Source organism: Zootoca vivipara, chromosome 12 (genome assembly GCF_963506605.1).
Source record: "Zootoca vivipara chromosome 12, rZooViv1.1, whole genome shotgun sequence".
Taxonomy (NCBI): Eukaryota; Metazoa; Chordata; class Lepidosauria; order Squamata; family Lacertidae; genus Zootoca; species Zootoca vivipara.
In genome coordinates, this window is record NC_083287.1 from 32,218,792 (window position 1) to 32,238,245 (window position 19,454).

At 41.8% G+C, this 19,454-nt stretch overlaps 1 protein-coding gene across 2 annotated transcripts in view; it reads left to right on the forward strand.

Moving 5' to 3' along the window:
- Positions 1–19,454, forward strand: part of CALCR (calcitonin receptor) — a 140,014-nt gene that overhangs the window by 57,551 nt on the left and 63,009 nt on the right. For both annotated transcript variants that reach the window (XM_035129172.2, XM_060280765.1), the window contains exons 2-3: positions 9,056–9,143; positions 16,650–16,803. In XM_035129172.2, the coding sequence (XP_034985063.1) occupies positions 9,096–9,143; positions 16,650–16,803 (202 nt within the window). In that variant the 5' untranslated portion in view covers positions 9,056–9,095. The remainder of the gene's footprint in view (positions 1–9,055; positions 9,144–16,649; positions 16,804–19,454) is intronic.

Consider the following 19,454-nt stretch of genomic DNA (forward strand, 5'->3'; position numbering starts at 1 on the left):
AATTTGAAGGAAAGGCAATGTGCAACTTCAGAGATGGAGCTCTGTATGTCAAGGCATTTCACCTTGCTGACTTTTCTGTTGAGCAGCAAGTTGAAAGCATATTTTCCCTGTACCTATTCCTCCTGTTTGCCTGCCTGCCTTGGCATACCTTGGTTGCCATCCTTTGGAACCTGCCCTACCATTAGCAAAGTGAGAAAACTGCCTCAGGCAAGGTTAGGTATTGCTTGACGGATGTGGGTGGTGTTGATTAGCCTGATTTCTGCCTTTGCTGAACATCAGACTGCCGGTGGCAAATTGCTGCATACAAATTACCATATGTAAATACAAATGGTTGTCTCTTAAAAAATCCCTAGGAGAGGTGGCAACCTTGATTACTACTATTACGACATTTAAACATTTATAAAAGGGCAAACAGCATGATAGGACTTAATGTATGGGCTGGGCAAAGCAGATCTTAGATTAGCCGCTTCTATATTTATCATGTGTGAATGGCTGCTGCATGATAGGATGAAGCCAAGGTAAGTGAGAGAATGTGAATTAGATCTGCAGGCAGGAGCAGCAAAAAGCCAAAGGGACTGATAAATTATCCTTTGGTACATTTTCCCAGCATGTGAGAAAAAGCTCTTGGCATAGTGAATGACAGTCAACCCCTTCCCTCCTCGCTCTGTTTTTGTTTGTTTCTTTTTATTGTCAAAAGCAGCCTTGTTTCTCCATGAAGCACACTTAATTGTTAGGAAGATCAAACATGCTCCGCCACCTAGTCTTTCCCTTTGGTAAGGCAGTGGTGGGATGGTGGTGGTGGGGCGTTCTGGTAATGTTGATCCACTGCTGTGTCTTTGTCCTCCTGGCTGGATATGGTTAATTACCTCCTCTGTGTTGCCATATGTGGAAAACATCTGCACAGTGCATGTACTGCTGCTTTGTGACCTTGATCTGCTTTCCCCTCCACTCTGCTACTTCTGAGGAAGGCCAATTTCACTTTGGCTTGTTGGCACACTTGCTCCATATGCTGTTCTGCCAAATGCAGTGGTTTTTTATCAGCTATCAGGACAAAAGGAATGAGGAATGAGGTGGAAGGTGAACCAAAGAACCTTTATTACAGAAAACAAAACATACATACCCAATGTCCCCAACAAGTTCTGTGGTCACCTGTGGTCAACAAGCTCTCTTCCCTTAAAGAAACATCCACGCAGAAGCTAAATTTGGGGTGCGGCTATGGGGAGAAATGCCATCCTATCTCCTCGTCACAATGTCTTCCGCGGTGTTTCCCATACATATGCCCAGGGATATTTTGGCAACCTGAGTATTGCACGTTTCCAAAATGGCAGGCAAGCCATTCATGGACTCGGCCAGAGCTTCTTACACTACTGGAGAAGCTTAACTAGGTCTCAAAAGTTTCTGCAGCTGATCAGCTATTGCACAGCACCCTATGGATGCCCAGTAGTTCAGCATCTTTAGCCAGCTGGATTTCTGAGGAAGGTAAATTCCTCGTGAAGTGCACTTATTGTGTGCTTGCTTGCTGCTGCTGTTGCTTCAGTAGCCAGAGTGCTGGTATTGCCAGTAGTGAGTGTGCTGGTATTGCAGAAATGGTTCCTCAGGCCCGAACCAGATTAGGATCAGCCTTGTGGGCCAAATTTGACAGGTGAGCATGGCCACCCACCTGTTAATCACATGGTGACATGATTGATGCATGAAGGTGAGGGCCTTTTTCTGTACATTGCAACACACTCCCTAGAGAGAGACTTGGTGGTGGTCATCAACTTTACAATTCTTTTAGTGCCAGGTTAAATCTTTCCTTAAAAAAACAACAACCAAGGATTGTTAAAGGGGTTACATTTTGTCTGGGCGTTTTAAAAATGATTTTTAGCTGTTTTTCATTGTCTCATGATGGGTGATGTTTTGTCTTTTCCAGTCGTACCTTGGAAGTCGAACGGAATCCGTTCTGGAAGTCCATTTGACTTCCAAAACGTTCGAAACCAAAGCGCGGCTTCTGATTGGGTGCAGGACGCTCCTGCAGCCAATCGGAAGCCCCGTCAGACATTCGGCTTCCAAAAATTGTTCGCAAACTAGAACAGTCACTTATGGGTTTGCGGCGTTCAGGAGCCAAAACATTTGAGAACTAAGCTGTTCGGAAACCAAGGTATGACTGTATTTCATTTTGTTGTTATGTTGTATGCCTAATGCAATGAACCATACCCTCAGCAGCTATGTGGACTACTGAGACCATTTATGTTGGCCTTTTGGAAAATAACCATATTGCTCACCTTTAAGGTTTCCCCCGGGCCTTTATAATCTGTGGACTCGGAAATTAGCACCATACATCTTACAAAATATATAAAGGCAGACTAATATCATCCATTCTGGTTGTTTTGTTTTGCTTTGGTTCTTATGTGATTGGTAGCTTTGAAATGCATGCTAAAGAAAACCATTCACTTTTCCAACAATGCTGTATCAAAATGGAGAGCAGAACAGTGGTTTGTGGTCAGGCACTCAGACCCAAGAGGCAGGAAGATATACCTTAGGGCTAACAGGCAGATAGCAGGAATCTGGCAGATAGGAGCCATATACCGGTAGGTAGCAGGTAGCTCTCAGGCAGGTGGTAGAACTCTGATTGTGTAGGGTACATAAGCAGACTTTACTCAATCAGTCATTTTTAAATGAACATAAAAGTCAATCTATGTCCTTCCCCAACTCGTATAGATTGGGGGGGGGGGGGGAGAGAGACTAAGCCAGAAAACGACATGGCTTTAATAGTGCCACTTCTCTATATAATTTTAAATTAGCTTTCCCATTCTGCTCCTGGGAAATTTAACTGAGTTAAGGAAATCTTTTGATATCTGGCAAAACACTCAACCTTATATTCCTATCATTTAGCAGAGATGAAAGCAAGAAATTTAATTGGAGCAACACATCACAGATCTAGTTATTTCCGCCCATGCAGGCCCAGCCACTAGGAATTAAGACCTGCTTATTCTCAGAGCTTTTGATCTAACATGACAGAAACAATTCCCAGTTTCAATTAGGACAAAATCATCACTTTGCTAAACAGCCCATTAAACATTTTTTACAACTCCTGACATGGCTCACTCTATTAATTTTTGAATTGTACACGCAGAAAAATATATGCCGCACTGAGGATAAAATTCACCATTTAATTTAAAAACAAAAACAAACAAACATTTATATAGAACATTCCAAGCATAGATTGCCTTTTGCTAATTTGTTGTAAATTACATGTCAGGACGCGCTCTAAAGGAATGCAATTATATTTAAAATTATACTGGAAAGATGCTATTACTAGATTTGAGATTGTCATCTTTATTTTGTATTGACCTTTGAAACAAGCTTCTTGACATCATGTCCATCTTTTTGTTGTTGTTGTTCCCTAAATAGCCCCACTTAAGTGGTCAACTTCTGTGAAACCACCAGAACTCTGGCCACCCCCAATCTCGGACAAGCTGTAGCAGATTCTAGGGGGTGAATAGTCAGTGTTGTGTTTTTGTTGGGAATTCAGGCATAGCAGAGACTGTAGTTTTTAAAGGTATATGGTTTGTTTTACACCTATATACACCTGGGTCTAGGGAGAAGAAGAGAGTTCACAGCATTACTTCTCGAGAGGGGTTTGTTCCCTACAGCACAGCATTCCCCTACCCGCCAAGGTAGTTCTGCCCTGCATGGCCTCTGCCCCGCATCAACTCTGCCTATTTCCTCCTCTTTGTTCCCAGAACACCTTGCTCAAAGCCTCTGTAAAAGGACATTTTCGTTCCTGTGGGCACAGCCTCTCCCACCGCCCCCCCCCCCCGTTTTTAATCCTAAACCTCTCTCCACCCACAGTAACCACGGCAACTCTGTTTTGCACAGACCCAAGAATCCTTTTTCTTTGATAAGTCGATAACTAGCCATTGTTTCATGGCTTGCATTCAACCAGCCCTGCCAGGCTAGTTTGGCATAGGCTAAACCCAGAAATTTCCATGTATGGCACAGTTCAAGAGAACTGCTGCAGCATGTATTTTCCCCCTTCAGTTTCCCAAATATTTTTTAAATTATACCATTTATCAGTTTCTAACATTCATTAACTCAGTTATGGGTGCCCTTACCCCAAATCTGTAGCAATTTTTTTTAATATAGGAGCTAATCGTACAGGGGCAATGACACTGAAACACTATTTTGAGCATGCTTTCTTTTGACTATCCTGAGATAATTTTCATTGTAGATTTATCCCAAATTTTACCCCTTTCAGTCACCTATGGCACCCCCATGTCACTTCTCCCAACATTCTTTTAGGATTTGTAAATTGCCAGAATCTTTGCCAATATAATACCTTCCAGAAGTTTTGAACTACAACTCCCACCATGACCTGGTGCTGCCTAAGGCTGATTATTGTTGTCGTCTGAAGCAGCTAAAGGCCAGTTTGGTGAAGAGTGATTTTTAGGACTGTGATGCTAGTATCAATCCCTGTTTGGATAGCCTGATGTGAATACAAATGTTTCATTCCCGCCCCTGCTATGTTCACTTCTATGGAGAAAGTGGTGGCTGGAGGAATAGTGATGGTGATCTGATGTGCTAAGTGCTGCTGGCCAGTCAGCAGCCATGTGTCTCATGACCCATGAGCTTTCATGCTTCTGCTACTGCTTCATCATGTCTGCCACTAACAAGCACCAGGTCCCATAGACCTCAGTTCCTGCTCAAAGGTTGGGGTGGGTGATATTTATTTCTCAGCATTCCATGTCATCAGCTATCTTTGGATGGGGAATCTGCAGCCTTCCAGATGTTGGTAGACTCCAACTCCCATCATCCCTGTTCATGGACCATGCTGGCTAGGGCTGATGGGAACTGAAGTCCAACAACATCTGGAGAGTAACAGGTTCCCCAACCCTGCTCTACATCAGGCATTGGCAAACTCTGGCCCCTCCAAATGTTTGGGGCTACAATTCCCATCATCCCTGACCACTGGTCCTGTTAGCTAGGGATGATGAGAATTGTAGTCCCAAACATCTGGAGTTTGCCTATGCCTGCTCTGCATCTTCTTCTGAAGTAAACGAGAGATCCAAAACATACAGGAACTCCGTGTGCACATCGCTGAATACACCTGACTGAATATACCTGCCTCACTGCTGCAAATATATATATAAGTATTTGACAAGTAGTAGCTAGGGACACATCTGTTCAAAGTTAAGCACTTTTAAAATAAAATAAAAATCCCCATTGATTTCTCTGGATGTGTTATGCAGGTGCTTTAAGCTGTCTCACAAATCATGGAGGCTTAGATGTGCTTCACTTTGGCTGGATCATTCCCCCAGAACAGGTTGTAAAAAGTGTTATGAAATATTATTGTGATTTAATTTAATAGTGTCCTTAAAGGCTTAGTAACTGAACATTAACTGTTATAAAAATTAAGTATGTGGAACATACTGCTTTAAAGACATAAAAACGCGCATTACTAGATTATTTTATTGCACCAGTGATCTTAAAGAGCATGCAGCACAGATTTATTTATTTTTAAGAACAAAGCAGGGGTAGGGGTAGGAAGCAGCCTGCCTTAACTTGTGAGCCAATAAAAATGTATTATTTGGTTTCAAGATTATTCAGGTTGCAATCCTAACTGCAGTTACTAAGGAGTAATCTACATCCAGCCGAAGAAATGGTTGGGACTATGGCAGGCATCCCCAAACTGCGGCCCTCCAGATATTTTGGCCTACAACTCCCATGATCCCTAGCTAACGGGACCAGTGGTCAGGGAACATGGGAATTGTAGTCCAAAACATCTGGAGGGCCAAAGTTCGGGGATGCCTGGACTATGCTGTCATCACTGAAAAACTACACAAACAATCTCATCTTAACAACATTAATGCATACATTAGGAACTGCAAGGGGGGTGTATTTAATCCTAGAAATGGGGACGATTTTCATTTGGACCACAGAACATGGAGAAGGGAAGCATTACCTTTCCCACTCTAGTCACCGTTGTGACTAAAATCAGTCCAGTGGGTCCCCCAGCTCCCTAGGCTTGTGGTGGGATGGATTTTTTGATGCTTGCAGTTGTGATGTAAAGGGTTAAATGTCCCCTCTCTGCATGCCATGATGAATAGTAACCCTGCCTCTTGCACACTTGGTATTACATTATACTTATTTTTTATAAAAAAACCCAAATGCACAGGACTTTGGCTATCGGATTACATGTTTGGAGTGGGAATATTTGTGGAAAATTAATATGAAATTTACATCGAGTCAGAACATAAGAGAAAACATGTTTAAGATGAACCACAGATGGTACCTCACACCTTCCAGATTATCCAAAATGTATAAGAACATCGCAAATGTCTGCTGGAGGTGTAGGGAAATGATGGAAACCTATTTCATATGTGATGGACTTGTGATAATATTAAGAAATTCTGGGACAAAGTTCATGATGAAATCCAAAAAATCTTGGGAAGGAATATTCCAAAAAGACCAGAGATTTTCTTATTAAGTATCACTTTTCAGAAAGATATTCCAATACAATTAAGAGAAGTCCTTCTATATTCCTTAGCAGCGGCTCGCATGGTTATTGCCAAAAAATGGAAAGAGAAAGAAGCCCCCAAAATTACAGAGTGGCAGAATAAACTTCAGGAATTTGCCGAAATGGCACAGTTAACAAACAGTTTGAGAGGAAAGGTTAAAGAAGAATTCGTTAAAAAATGGGATAGGTACAAGAAATACGTCAAAAAATATAGTGAGAATAAAATTTATATGACAGTGTTCGAGTAAATTGGAAAGGACATAGTTTGAATTTGCAGAAATTGGGGTGTTTAAAGCAATATGAGTGTGAAACGACAGATAAAAATAGAGATAGCATTGATTGTGTATACACTCGACAATAAAATAAAAGGTATGCTGATGGAGATAACAGGAAGTCCAAAGCTACTTTCCCCCCCTTCCCCCCCTTTGTTTCTGGCTGTTGTTTTTTTCTGTTGTTGTTTATCTGCTTTTTGTAATTGTGTGAATTATTGTATGGAAAGTGTAAAATTGTATATGTTTGGTGAAGAAAATAAATAAATATTATTACCAAAAAAACCAACCAAATGTAGTTGCAAGTTACGCATTTAGGATAACTTTGTAACTTGCATATTTTCCTCTCGCTTTAAAGTCAGGCGTTTGGTGGTACAATAAATGAGAAGCCACACTTAAAGCAATGTACAATGCAAACTCAGAATTGTATATTAGGGCAGCAGAAAGATCTGCATAATACCTCCACTAATACTGGGTTTTGTGGCTACTGGAAACTGTATGGTACCCAAGTTAGCCCACAGGGTGCAACCCACAGAATATTCATGTCTTTGGGAGCTATGCAGTCTTCGAGCTTCTCTGATTAAACTTGGGGAAATCCTTGAGCAAAAGTTGTACAGACCTTTTTTATACCCTTTCTAAGCCCTCCCTCTCCTATAGCCATAAGTCTGCAGAAAGCGGTTGGGATTGGGACTTTTTCTGGTCGCATGGGTGATAGAGGAGGATTCACAGAAAGTATATAAACTTTGGTATGGTGGAGTCAGATAAGTTCCCTGGGTACTGTGGCTTTCCCTGTTTTGGAATCAGCCCTGTGGGCCAATAGTTCAGTTTTAAAGATCCCCTTTCGGAGCATTTTCATTGCTGTGCCTGCGCTATGATGTTTCGAACTAGGATAAAAGAGATTATTTTTTATTAGTGTGCAATTTGCCTAGTTGCTTGAGTAAAGGCTCTCCCTCATTGAACATGCAAATCTCATGCTGAAAATAGAAAGCCATGATAATTCAGCTCAACACTAGCTTAAATGGGATTTTACACTCTGTGCTTCACTGACATATTTAGCAAATTACATATTATGAAGAAAAAATAATGGGAAAACTTTTAAGGTGCCATATTTGGACAGCTTTCTATATTGTCATTCTTTTAAACATGCACACACATTCAGGCTACGTGTGGACATTATGCTAAACCATAGTTTAGTGTGACAATACCAATCCACAGAGACCCCTGGGTTTGTGCACTTCTCCTCCTCTGGCGCTGCTGGGAGGAGGAGTTTAGAATCTACTGCTTCCAGTTTAGATTAATGGTGGGTTGTTGCATCATCTGAAAGCAACAACAAACTGTGGTTAATCACTAAGGTGTTTTTTAAAAAAATAATAATCAACTTCAGACCATAGGGTATGAAGTCGGCATGTTTAAACAAGCCCTTATTAGCACACTTTAGAGTTCAGTTTAACCACTGTTTAGCATGCAATATCAGGCAGAAGCAAAGGCTTCTGTTCTCCCCTCACAGCTGTGCTGAAGGAAGACAACAGGAGGGAGAATGCAGGTCTGAAGCTTTCTGTAGCACATTTTCATCACACTCATAGTTTAGTGCAGGGGTGGAAAAGCCATGATTCATGGGCATGCCACTTGCAACGGAACACCCCAAACTGGATGCGTCCTTCTCATGCCCTTGGCTTGCGAAGATACCTCTTCTCCCTCTGGTGTATCTGTAGGTTTCCTGCTTTCTCAGCACTAATACCTCCTAGCTGTGATGCACTGGAGGTAAAAGAGGCAACTTTGCACCGTAAGCTGAGACTTCTCTCCCAATACCAATGCTGGGCTGGAAGGACAGCTACGGTCTCCTTGTTTGTACAGTGGTGCCTCACAAGACGAATTTAATTTGTTCCACGAGTCAATTCGTTTTGTGAAAAAATTGTCTTGCGAATTGCAGTTTCCCATAGGAATGCATTGAAATTTCTTTTTAGCCCATAAGAACGCATTAATTAAATTTCAATGCATTCCTATGGGAAACCGCGATTCGCAAGATGAATTTTTCGCAAAACGAATTCATCTTGCGAAAAATTCGTCTTGCAGGGCATTCGTCTTGCGAGGTACCACTGTATATGCATGTGTGGTGTATCTTTGGTGAGTGTGTTGCATGCTGGCCAATCCTCAACGTGGCAGTTGGGATGAAAAGGGTTAGCCACCCCTGGTAACACCTGAATATGCACACTGTGTTTAATGAGGGTGTTGTCTTGATAAATAAAATCTAATGGTAGCGGTTGTTGTTGTTTTTTCCAATTCCCAGTAGGGCCTGGGGAGATACGTTGCTCCAGAAAGGATCTGCAATGGATAATAAAAGCAAGGGTTGCTTCTTACTGATTATTCTACTAAATGTAAGTAAAAGCAAACCACGTAACAAAATTATTTCTATTTGCATAATAAAAACTAACAGAAGGCTTTTAGAATTGCATGTATATTGTTGTGCAATGGATTGATACTGTTTGCATTGTGCTAGTTCACTTTGTTTTAAAACAAGGCTAACCAGTTCAAATGACTATGAACAGAAGTGATCAGGGGTCTTCTGGGTTATTGTTGTTTTTACCTTTCTTGGGAAATACTTGTAAGGCAATGGTCTGGTTCACTTGGGGAATAACCATGGCTTAGTGCAGAGCTTCTGCCTTGAAAGCAAAAGGTCCCAGGTTCAGCCAGTTATCAATGCAGAGGCACCAGCTTCCGAAAGAGAAAATGCAGGAGGCAGTGTCAGGTCCCCAAGTCCCGATGTCTCAACGACATGCACATGTTGTCAGGAAGTTGGAGGAGTCGGTGTCAGAGCTGATGTGGCAGCTGCACTCAGTGGCCAGCAGAGTCTCGTCCTCCTGCCACCAGCAAAGGGCTGCTTCCCTGCTCCTTCTCCTCCGTGGCAGGAGGAGGAGGAGGAGGCCACTGAAGCCGCACCGTGCTTGGCTCTGCACTCAGCCTCCTCCACCCCCTTATTTTGGGGACATGGGGGCCCCAAAAGGGCTCAGCCCCCATGAGTTAGCACCCCTGTATCTGTGTTTGAATACAGCAATGGTGGCATGAGTGACAGCTGAGTGATTGTGTAAGCCTAATCATGTCTACTCAGAGGTAAGTGCTGTTGAAATTCAGTGGGGCTTACTCCCAAGTAAGTGAGGTTAGGATTACAACCTTAAGTTCACGAACCCCTCTTCCTTAAGGAAAGGCAAGAGCATACGTTGCTTGTGGAAAGTCTTGGGTTCAATCCCTGATATTTTCAGATAGGGCAGGAAAAGAACCCCTAGCTGAAATTTAGACTCAGTCGCTTAATCATATATATGAGTGACAGGACTGAAGTGACATTGGGACATAAAATGAGTCTGAAAAGGTGGTTGGTTGGTTGGTTTTAGCAGACCTGATTAAAAGTAGTTATTCAGTAGTGCAACAGCCTCATTCATTCTTAGCTTGCTTTTTCCATGGACAAATTGCAAAGTAATATAATTATGCTTCAGACTGGTGGTAGAGAACTAGATAAAGTGCAGTGTAATTTTAAATAGCTAGCAATAATTGGTTAGAATTACTTGCAAAATATAATTCACATTTGTCAGGTAGCGCTTGTTGGACCTGCATGGGATCTGTTTTCACTGCAGTAAAATTAACTAAACACACTCTCTCTCTCTCTCTCTCTCTCTCTCTCTCTCTCTCTCTCTCTCTCTCTCTCTCTCTATATATATATATATATATATATATAAGCTGCATAGTGTTAAAACTAAGTAATCTTGATTTTAAAAAAAAAGAATGACAGTATTGTTACGAAGGTTGTGCACTAGCCCCAATCTCTGCCGAACGGTAACAGGCTCCATTGAGCTCAGTGAGGCTTACTCCCTAGTAAATGTGAGGAGGATTGCCCTGTGGTGCAGGAATTTTAATAGTGTTTTGTTTTAATATGTCTGTTGAGTAGTTTAAAATCTTTATCCTTCTTTTAAAAATTGACAGTGGCCGTCATAGCTGTAGGGTTCTCTAATATGACTGCTATACTCTTAATATAGTCACACATGTTCAGTACCTTTCTGCTGAGATAAGTTTCTTTTGAGTGGGGAAAATACTTGTTTTTATTTACTAAACTGTGTGGAGACACATAGAAGAACAGAAGGTTAGCATGTAACCCATTTGTCAGAGCCAGCGGCGGAGCAAGCTGATCGGGCACCTGGGGCGGCGCGCATGCCCTGCGCCCAAGGGTGGGGCCAGCCGCCTGCAGGGCAGGGGGAGCTGGGGCAGGACACTCGTCAGGCCTCCGAGGAGTCTGCCTGCCTCCTCCCACTCAGCCGCCTTACAGCTGAGGGGGAGGCAGCGGGTGGACCGTTTAGGGCAGCACAGAGCCTGCGGGTGCCCAAGCCACCACATCACTTCCAGGAGAGATGTGTGGCTCAGGTGTGCTGCAGGCCCTGTGGTGAGTGCCACCCGGCATTTTGTCACCCCCCAGTGGTGACACCCAGGGCGCACCACCCCCACCACCCCCTCCTTCCTCTGCTCCTGGTCAGAGCTGGACTCCCCCTTTTTTTTTGGCGGGGACTGGGCTCCTTGTGGCATTTTCTATATACTGTACAGTGGTACCTCGACTTATGAAGGCGATCCATTCCGCGGCGCTCTTTGGAAGTTGAATTCTTCATAAGTCGAAGCGTCCATTTTGCGCATGCGCAAAGCACGATTTTGCAGGCACAGCAAAAATACTTCCAGGTTAGCGGACTTCGGAAGTCGAAACCTTCGGAAGTCGAGGCATTTGTAAGTCGAGGTACCACTGTATTTGCAAATGTGCTGCTCTCACTGCCTGAATCCCAGGCATGGTGGAGTGAAAATCCCCACTCCTGTGTTGTATCGTATACTAGCAGAAACAGAAACTCTTGACTTGACGTTCAGGATTCATTGACTGTTCATTCCTGCTGAATATTATGGGGTGGAAGAGGGAGTAGTTACAAGATGCACAAAATGCACAATTTGTATTTGAGATTTGCCTTCTGTTTGACATTAAGAGTTTTTTTTCTGCTTTGCTCTGTTATTTTAAAAGGATTGGAAAGAAAACTCACCTGATATGTGGCATCTGCTTTAAAGGTCACAAAAAAATGATATTCCATATTATGCTTGCATTATTGATGGAGGCGCCTTTTCGAATGGTTGCCCATCGCCTGAAGTATTTTTTTTTAGGGGGGGGGGACGTTTCTTTTCCCAGGATTTGTATTTGATATTTTCATCATCCAAAGAATTAGTCATAAAGACCATGCCCCGCATTGGGCAATAGATTCCTGCATTGTATGGGTTTGGACTAGATGACCCTCATGGCCCCTTCCAATTGTACGATTCTATTACCTTTTGCTGTTGATTGTTAGTTATGAATTATTCTGAGAGTATACAATATAGCAAGTCTTAATATTAATTTGCGCGTGGGGGGGGGGGTTGCTCCAATCTAAAAGATGCTCTTGCCATCTTTTAGGTATAAAGCGGTTGCCAGCATTCAAAGAAATCTGGTTTTTTACTCTATAGTAATGCACCTTTTATAACAATCCTTTAATGCGTGGTGGCTTGGTGGTCGTATGTATGACGTCATTTACTTGTACTTTTAGGAGTGACATCATATGTACGGCTGCTAAACTGCCACATGGGACGTCATTTAATTTGTTCTCTTCAGGAAGATTATAGCTGACCCTTTTCATCACATAATTATTATTTTTTACAGTTTTGAAGCTGTGAATAATTTATTTTTAATAAATAATAATTGTCTATATGCTCAAGGTATTCTTCCACTTTCTTACATGTGGTAACATCATTCACTCCTCTATTGAAAATATTGCCCTGGATGGTCATTATTTCAGGGAGTAATTAATATGTTCATGTCCAACATTATATGCAGTGACTGGCATTCAAAGAACTGTACACCCAGAGTGGTATTTGTCTTTCAAATATACTAGCACTCGAAACTGAAGAAACTCTGGAGGGTAGTTTATGCTATGACATGGGTATCTGCTATTCAAAGAAAATGTAAACAAACAAACAAAATCAACTGGGCATGCCACGCTTCAAGCAGCTCTTTGGATCTCAGTAATGATACAGTATTTTATCCAGCCTGACCTTAAAATGGGTATAGTTTTCTTTTTTGGGGGGGGGGGGAACAGTACAAGATACAGAAGATGTGAATATGTATGTTGAAGCTATGCACTTTACTTTGGACATGAGGCCGTAACACTACTTTTTTCTCTTTCAAACTAATGGAAGGAATGTTCCTCCTACTGCATGTATGTCATCCCAAATAATGAACAGAGAGTGGAAATGCCAGAATGCCATATACTTCAACTTATTCCAGAAATACACTGTATTAAAACCAATCTCAGATACTGATTTTTTTGGTCGCTAGTCACTCAAAAATTAAATGGATAGTGACCTTTGACAGGGTCTTTCCTGTTTTGGCTCCCCAAACTTTGAAAAGCAAATCTGCCTGGCATAACTTTGATGTGTTTTAGTGACAGGTAAAATCCTTATTTGTTCAGGCCTTTTGGGTGTTGAGTTTGCCTAGGTTTTGCTCTGCACTGGCGAGTCTGTTTTATGCTTGCATTTTCATAAAGTATTGTGGTGTTTTATGATTTATGGTGGTGTTCAACTGTTGACTGATTTCCTGAATGAATGAATAGCATTTATTCAAAATCCATAATAAAAGAAAGCTGAAACACTTATTACCTACATAGGTTTCTCTAAGCTTTGAATAAATATTATGAGTGCTGAATGTAAGACTGGAAATACAACAGTTAATGTGATTCCATTTCATGTTTCAATCCCCAAGAAATTACTGTGGTCATCTAAAAGTTTTTAGACAAATTGAATACAGAGTTCGCAAGTAGGATGATGACATAGAATAGAATGCTTCTTCTTTTTGAAAAAAGCTGATATTTTATTCTATAAGTATTAATGCTTCCTCCTTGCACAACTGCAAACCTCTGTTTAAATCATTAAATGTTTTATAAAACCGCAGAGGTGAAGTGAATGGCTTATGAAAGAGGCAGATAACCTTATTTCCAAGACTCCTCATGGGAGAGCTCATGGGAGAGTTTAAGCCAAGACTAATATAATTAAAGAGAAATATTTTAACACTGGCAGTAGATTCACCTGCTCATTTTTGTCTCAAAAAAGGCAAGTGCCCAAAATATAAAAGTAAACATTAAAATCACCTGATCTTTCATAGGCTATTTTCAATGTGCATTTGGCATTCGGTCCTTGAACCACTGCCACTGAGGAAAGCACATAAATTTTGACAATATTTTAAAACCCAAAACATGCTTTGTTCAAAACAGAAGAAGATGGCTGAAACAGACAAGTCGGCGGTGAATGATTGTGTCCACTGAGTTAAGATGTGCTCAGATGTGTGGACAAGATGTCCTAATGTTAGGAAAAGAAAGGGAATGACAGGAATAACTTGGCACTTCAACAGAACAATCCTAGGTACCGTGTGTTTACTTGGTTGGAAGTAAGTCCCGCTGATTTGAATGGGACTTCTTCTCTGGTAAGTTGGCCTAGGATTGCAGCCTGAGAGCATGAAATACCTTGATGCATCCAGTAAAAACATTTCATTTAAAACAAATGCATCCTGTGTATTTCAGGAGAGTAAGATAATTCTCGTGTGCAGAGCGTTGCACACATGAATCTACTTCTTCCACTGAATTTAATGGGATCTGTGGATTGAAATGGGACATTATGAAAATATGAATGAATGAATGAATGAAAATATATACTTTTCAATTCCGGGTGCCTAACTCTTCACTGGTTATAAGTCACGGTGCTTGCTATACTTTCTTGGTCCTGACAGCAGAAGACCATTTCCAGTCAAGCCCTCTTTAGCTAGTACTGCTGCCAACCTCTCATTTTCCCTTGATCATCGGCCTTGAAGACCAAGGGAATGGGTGGCCAGTGTGGCTGAAATATGACTGCCTGCCGGTCTGAAAGTATCCTCCTTAGTCAGGAATAGGGAAGCTGTGGTCATTCAGGTGTTGCTGGGCTGCAACTACCGTCCCCCTGATCATGGGGCATGCTGGCTGGGGTTGATGGGAGTGGAGTCCAACAACATCTGGAGATCTATAGTCAGGTCTGCCTTGTGTAATTTCAATTTACCTTTCTAGCACTGTCCAGCACAAATTATATTACCCTGTTTCTCATATTTTAAGGCATCCCCATAAAATAAGCCATAGCAGGATTTTTAAGCATTCAAGGAATATAAGCCATACCCCGAAAATAAGACATAGTGATAGGAGCAGCAGCAATGCCGGCCGCGGCAGGAGGAGGAGGAAAAAAATAAGACATCCCTTGAAAATAAGCCATAGTGTGTTTTTTTGAGGAAAAAATAAATATAAGACGTGTCTTATAATATGAGAAACACGGTAAGCACAGCCAACGGAGTGGAGAAAAAAAAAACCCTTCTACCTTATGCCAGCATTTAGCTAATTACGGTACACTTTGTGGAAACTCATAAAGGCTTGCAGTCATTTCTGTTTGAGCTCTTTATCATTGCAATGAACTGTATCAGGTCCTCTAGCAATCGAATGGCAAGAGTCTTTGCCTCTTCTCTACCTGCTTCCCTTTCTCTGTTCTCAATTTGAGCCTGCACAGTATCAGAAGAAAAGAGGGAGGGCTTAGGTTTGGGGTGTTAGCAGAATGGCTGGAATAAAGGTGATGGAGTCCAAAGAGAAAAGAAAGTGATAATAAACTTTAGGGAGGTAAACTGAACAAAACAGTACTGCACTTAATATGAGGAGAAATAAGGCAGAGAAACGGGATTCAGGCTTACACAGGAGAAAAAATGCCTTCAGAAGCACTCTTCCCTCCAGCTCCTCCAGCTGTCAAATCTCAACTGCCATCCTCGCTGACAGCTAACTCCCAATTGTCTAGAACCTCCAGTCAATCAGAGTCTGCCTTGACCAATAACAGAATTAACCCCTTAAGTCACATATGGAAAGGTCCCTGCTATCTCACTTCCAGCCCCTTCTCAACAGCAGGTGACTCATTCCATAAGGGCTAGGGTCCCTTAAGTTGTCAAATCCAATGGTGTGCTTGCCGACAATTTAATTGCGTACCAGTGGACTTTAAATCATAGCAGTTTTAATTAAATGTAACACACACGGTGCAAATTCATTGTATGGACAGGAAGTGAAAGCAGAATTACACAGGAGGTTGTCCTCTCACAAAACCTCAAAGTAGTAACACCTTCATTGTGTAATACACTGTATGCCTTGGAGATGTGTTCTTTAGCCTTGGGTCGCAAAATGTTGCTAGACTGCTGCTCTCATCATCCCTAACCATTGACTAGCCTGGCTGTAGCTGATATGAGTTAGACTCAAACAACATCTGGGGACCCGAGGTTGAAGAACACTGTCTTGGAGAATATGAAAACTGGTAATTTAGATAGCTCAGTCATTGATGTGAGGGAAATACCTAATGACGACATTTAAATGTGTGAACTCAATTTTTGCCAATGGGAAGATTTGGAGGCTCACAGAGGGCTTCTCCGTCGTCGTCCCCCCCCCCCCCAAAAAAATGTGTTTGCAGTATGGAATTGTGTGTGTGAAATTCACTATGCCTTACCATTCCATTCAGCTGTAGTTGCCACGCAGATTGCTTCCCCATAGGTAGAAGCAATAAAAACTCCCATAATCAAAGCAAGCAGTCCTTTGCAGAGCCATATTTAATCCTGTGTTTTGTATGTCCTGGAGGGAAGGTACTACATGTTTTTGCAAGCAAAACATCAAAATCTCCATAGCAACATTTAAGTATGCAATGAGATAAAAGTAAGAATGATGGGCACCTCATGTTTTTGATGTTGCTCTCCTGGTTTTACTCGCAACCATTAACAGATTTTCCTCTTTGCACAGAGAATGGTTCCAAGTCTCTCTTCTACTGTAAGTTATACTGATCCCACATTAGAGCCTATAGCAACTGAACATTCAGCAATACGCCAGAAGATAGTAGATTCCCAATTTAAATGCTATGAGAGGATGAACAGACAGCCTCCTTACAAGAAAAAAGGTAAGGAAAAGAGAGGCGCTTTAAAATTACTTTAATGCATTTCTGAAATACTACTGAAAAAACAGATACATAACCTGTGCAAATACCCACAAATGCAAATGGATATATCAGCTTCCGAAATGGGGGGGGGGGGGGGAGCAAGATTTGCAATACCTTCACTACTTCTTCTTCTTCTTTGGCGATCACTTGTAGCCAAGTAAGATTGTCTTCCATAAACACGGTTTTAACAATGAGTCCATAAGTGACTATGGAGGCCAATTCTGGATCCACACGTCCTTCCACAGTGGGGACATTGGTTTCTGGGCGGGAGTTGATCACGGTGTGGATTTGCCAAGTGTGCCTTCCTCTTAGCATGTTTCTCCCTTGTGTCCTGAGTTTGAGTGTCTTCAAAGCCCATGACACCTTTGGTAAAGGCTGTTCTCCAACTGGAGCGCTCGCAGGCCAGTGTTTCCCAGTTGTCAGTGTTTATAGTACATTTTTTTAGATTTGCAATAGCTTCCCTACAACAGCTCCAAGAACTTAATTTTGGAACTGAGCTGGGTACATCCAGTGAAGCATGATGTCTTCAAAACAGGCTTATTGACAAAACCAAGTTGTCTGCTGGCTCTTGCTTCTCCACTAGCCTTTTAAGGAGTTGACATTAGTTCACCATGCTTTACAGAGAACGTAGGTGGCAAACTTGCCAGATCATTACAGTGGTGCCTCGTCTTACGAATTTAATCCGTTCTGAAGGCGCCTTCGTAGGTCGAAAAATTCGTAAGTCGAAAAGCGCTATTGGAAACACGATTTCCCATAGGAACATAGCTGCCAAGTTTTCCCTTTTCTCGCGAGGAAGCCTATTCAGCATAAGGGAAAATCCCTGTAAAAAAGGGATAACTTGGCAGCTATGCATAGGAATGCATTGGAAATGGAAAATTCGTAAGTCGAAAAATCCCTATCTAAAACCGCTGCGGGTTTTTTACGGATGTCGAGACATTTGTAAGCGCGCGGCCATTTGCCCCATTCGTAAGTCGAGGTACCACTGTACATTTCTGTGTTTTCTGTGTGTTTTTCCCCTCAGACCTGAGTTGTGGGAGGGTCTTTTTTTTAAAAAAAGAAAGAAAATGCAACTGCAGCACTTAACCTTCCTGAGGGTGGACATGCAACGTTTGGGCAGGAATTAAAGGAATACTGTGCCTTTAATTAGAAGCTTCCTCTTAGCAAGTTTTAACCCCACTCAGCAGATTGCAACACTAAAATTAAATGCCTCAGCATCTTTAAGGGATAGCAGCCAATCTGCTTCAGGCAACATCTGGCTATGCCTCAGGGGAAAACTGCATTTCTGATTATTCTGAGGCGTGTGGAAAAAAAAGCAACCGCAAGAAGTGTGCTGTCTTTGGGCAGATTAATTGTGCACATATGCCAAAAGAAGGCCTTTGAGCTTGACCATGTCAGTCATATCCCCGCTCTCACACTAAGGGCTTGATTGACAGCAAGTAAGTTTCTTAGAAGTAAATACCCCTGAATATAAGGGACAAGTTTCCATTGGTATGTGTAGAATAGAGATACTAGCCTTACAAGGCAGTGGGTGTAATTCCCCTCACAGAGCTACCATTCTCACTGTTGTTGAACAATCAATCCCTCTTTCAAAGCAACTCTGAGAATTTTAGCTGTGGGAGGAGAATAGGGGTCCCCCAAGAACTCTCAGTATCCTCAACATCCCCAAACTTCAGCCCTCCAGATGTTTTGGACTACAATTCCCATCTTCCCCAACCACTGGTCCTGTTAGCTTGGGATCATGGGAGTTGTAGGCCAAAACATCTGGAGGGCCGCAGTTTGGGGGTGCCGGCTCAACATCCTCAGGGTGTTTTGGGGGGATGGCCATTATAATAATTTTTAATAATGATAATTTATTATTTATACCCCACCCATCCGGCTGGGTTTGATACTGTTTTAGATGCTCAGTGCATTTTGAGCCAGAGAATTAATTCTGTGTAACTAGAAGTGACCATTTAGTTTTATTACATCGCTGTCAATTTCAAATGCCACAGTCAAGACTGCATTGCATAAAACTAAACTGAAGAGACTTCTCTGGATAGGGGGGAAAAGAGTCAGAAAAACAGTGATTACTTTAATGAGACAAATAACAGGGGAATAACAAATAAGAAGATAATTCCTTCCCAAAATAACATTTTTGTTGTTTAGTCGTTTAGTCGTGTCCGTATAGAAATAAACTTTCATAAAACAAGAATAATATCGGGGGGAGGGGACACGCAAATATTTATTTCCCCTGGGTGAAAATTGGTATAGTGTATTGGAAAATGCAACTGTTTCTCATTTTACAGAATGGCTAATGTTTGCAAAATTAAAAACAAGACCTCTAATGTATCCCACCCTGCCGTGTTTTCACTGCAGGTGGGTTGTCCTGCTGATCTTTCCCATTGATTTCATCTCATAGAAAACACATCCCAAAGTGGGGTGAAAACTGAGTATTTGTTGGAAAGAAAGATTATTTTCTGGGGGAGGGTGTTGTTAGATTCCAAACCACAGTGCTGTTGTTGAAATGCTGTTACGATTTATTAATAATCTGAACAAATATTTTAGAACCTCTGTATTTCTAAGGGGAAATCATATGTTCACACATAATGAGAAAAATGCACTTGGAAAAGGGA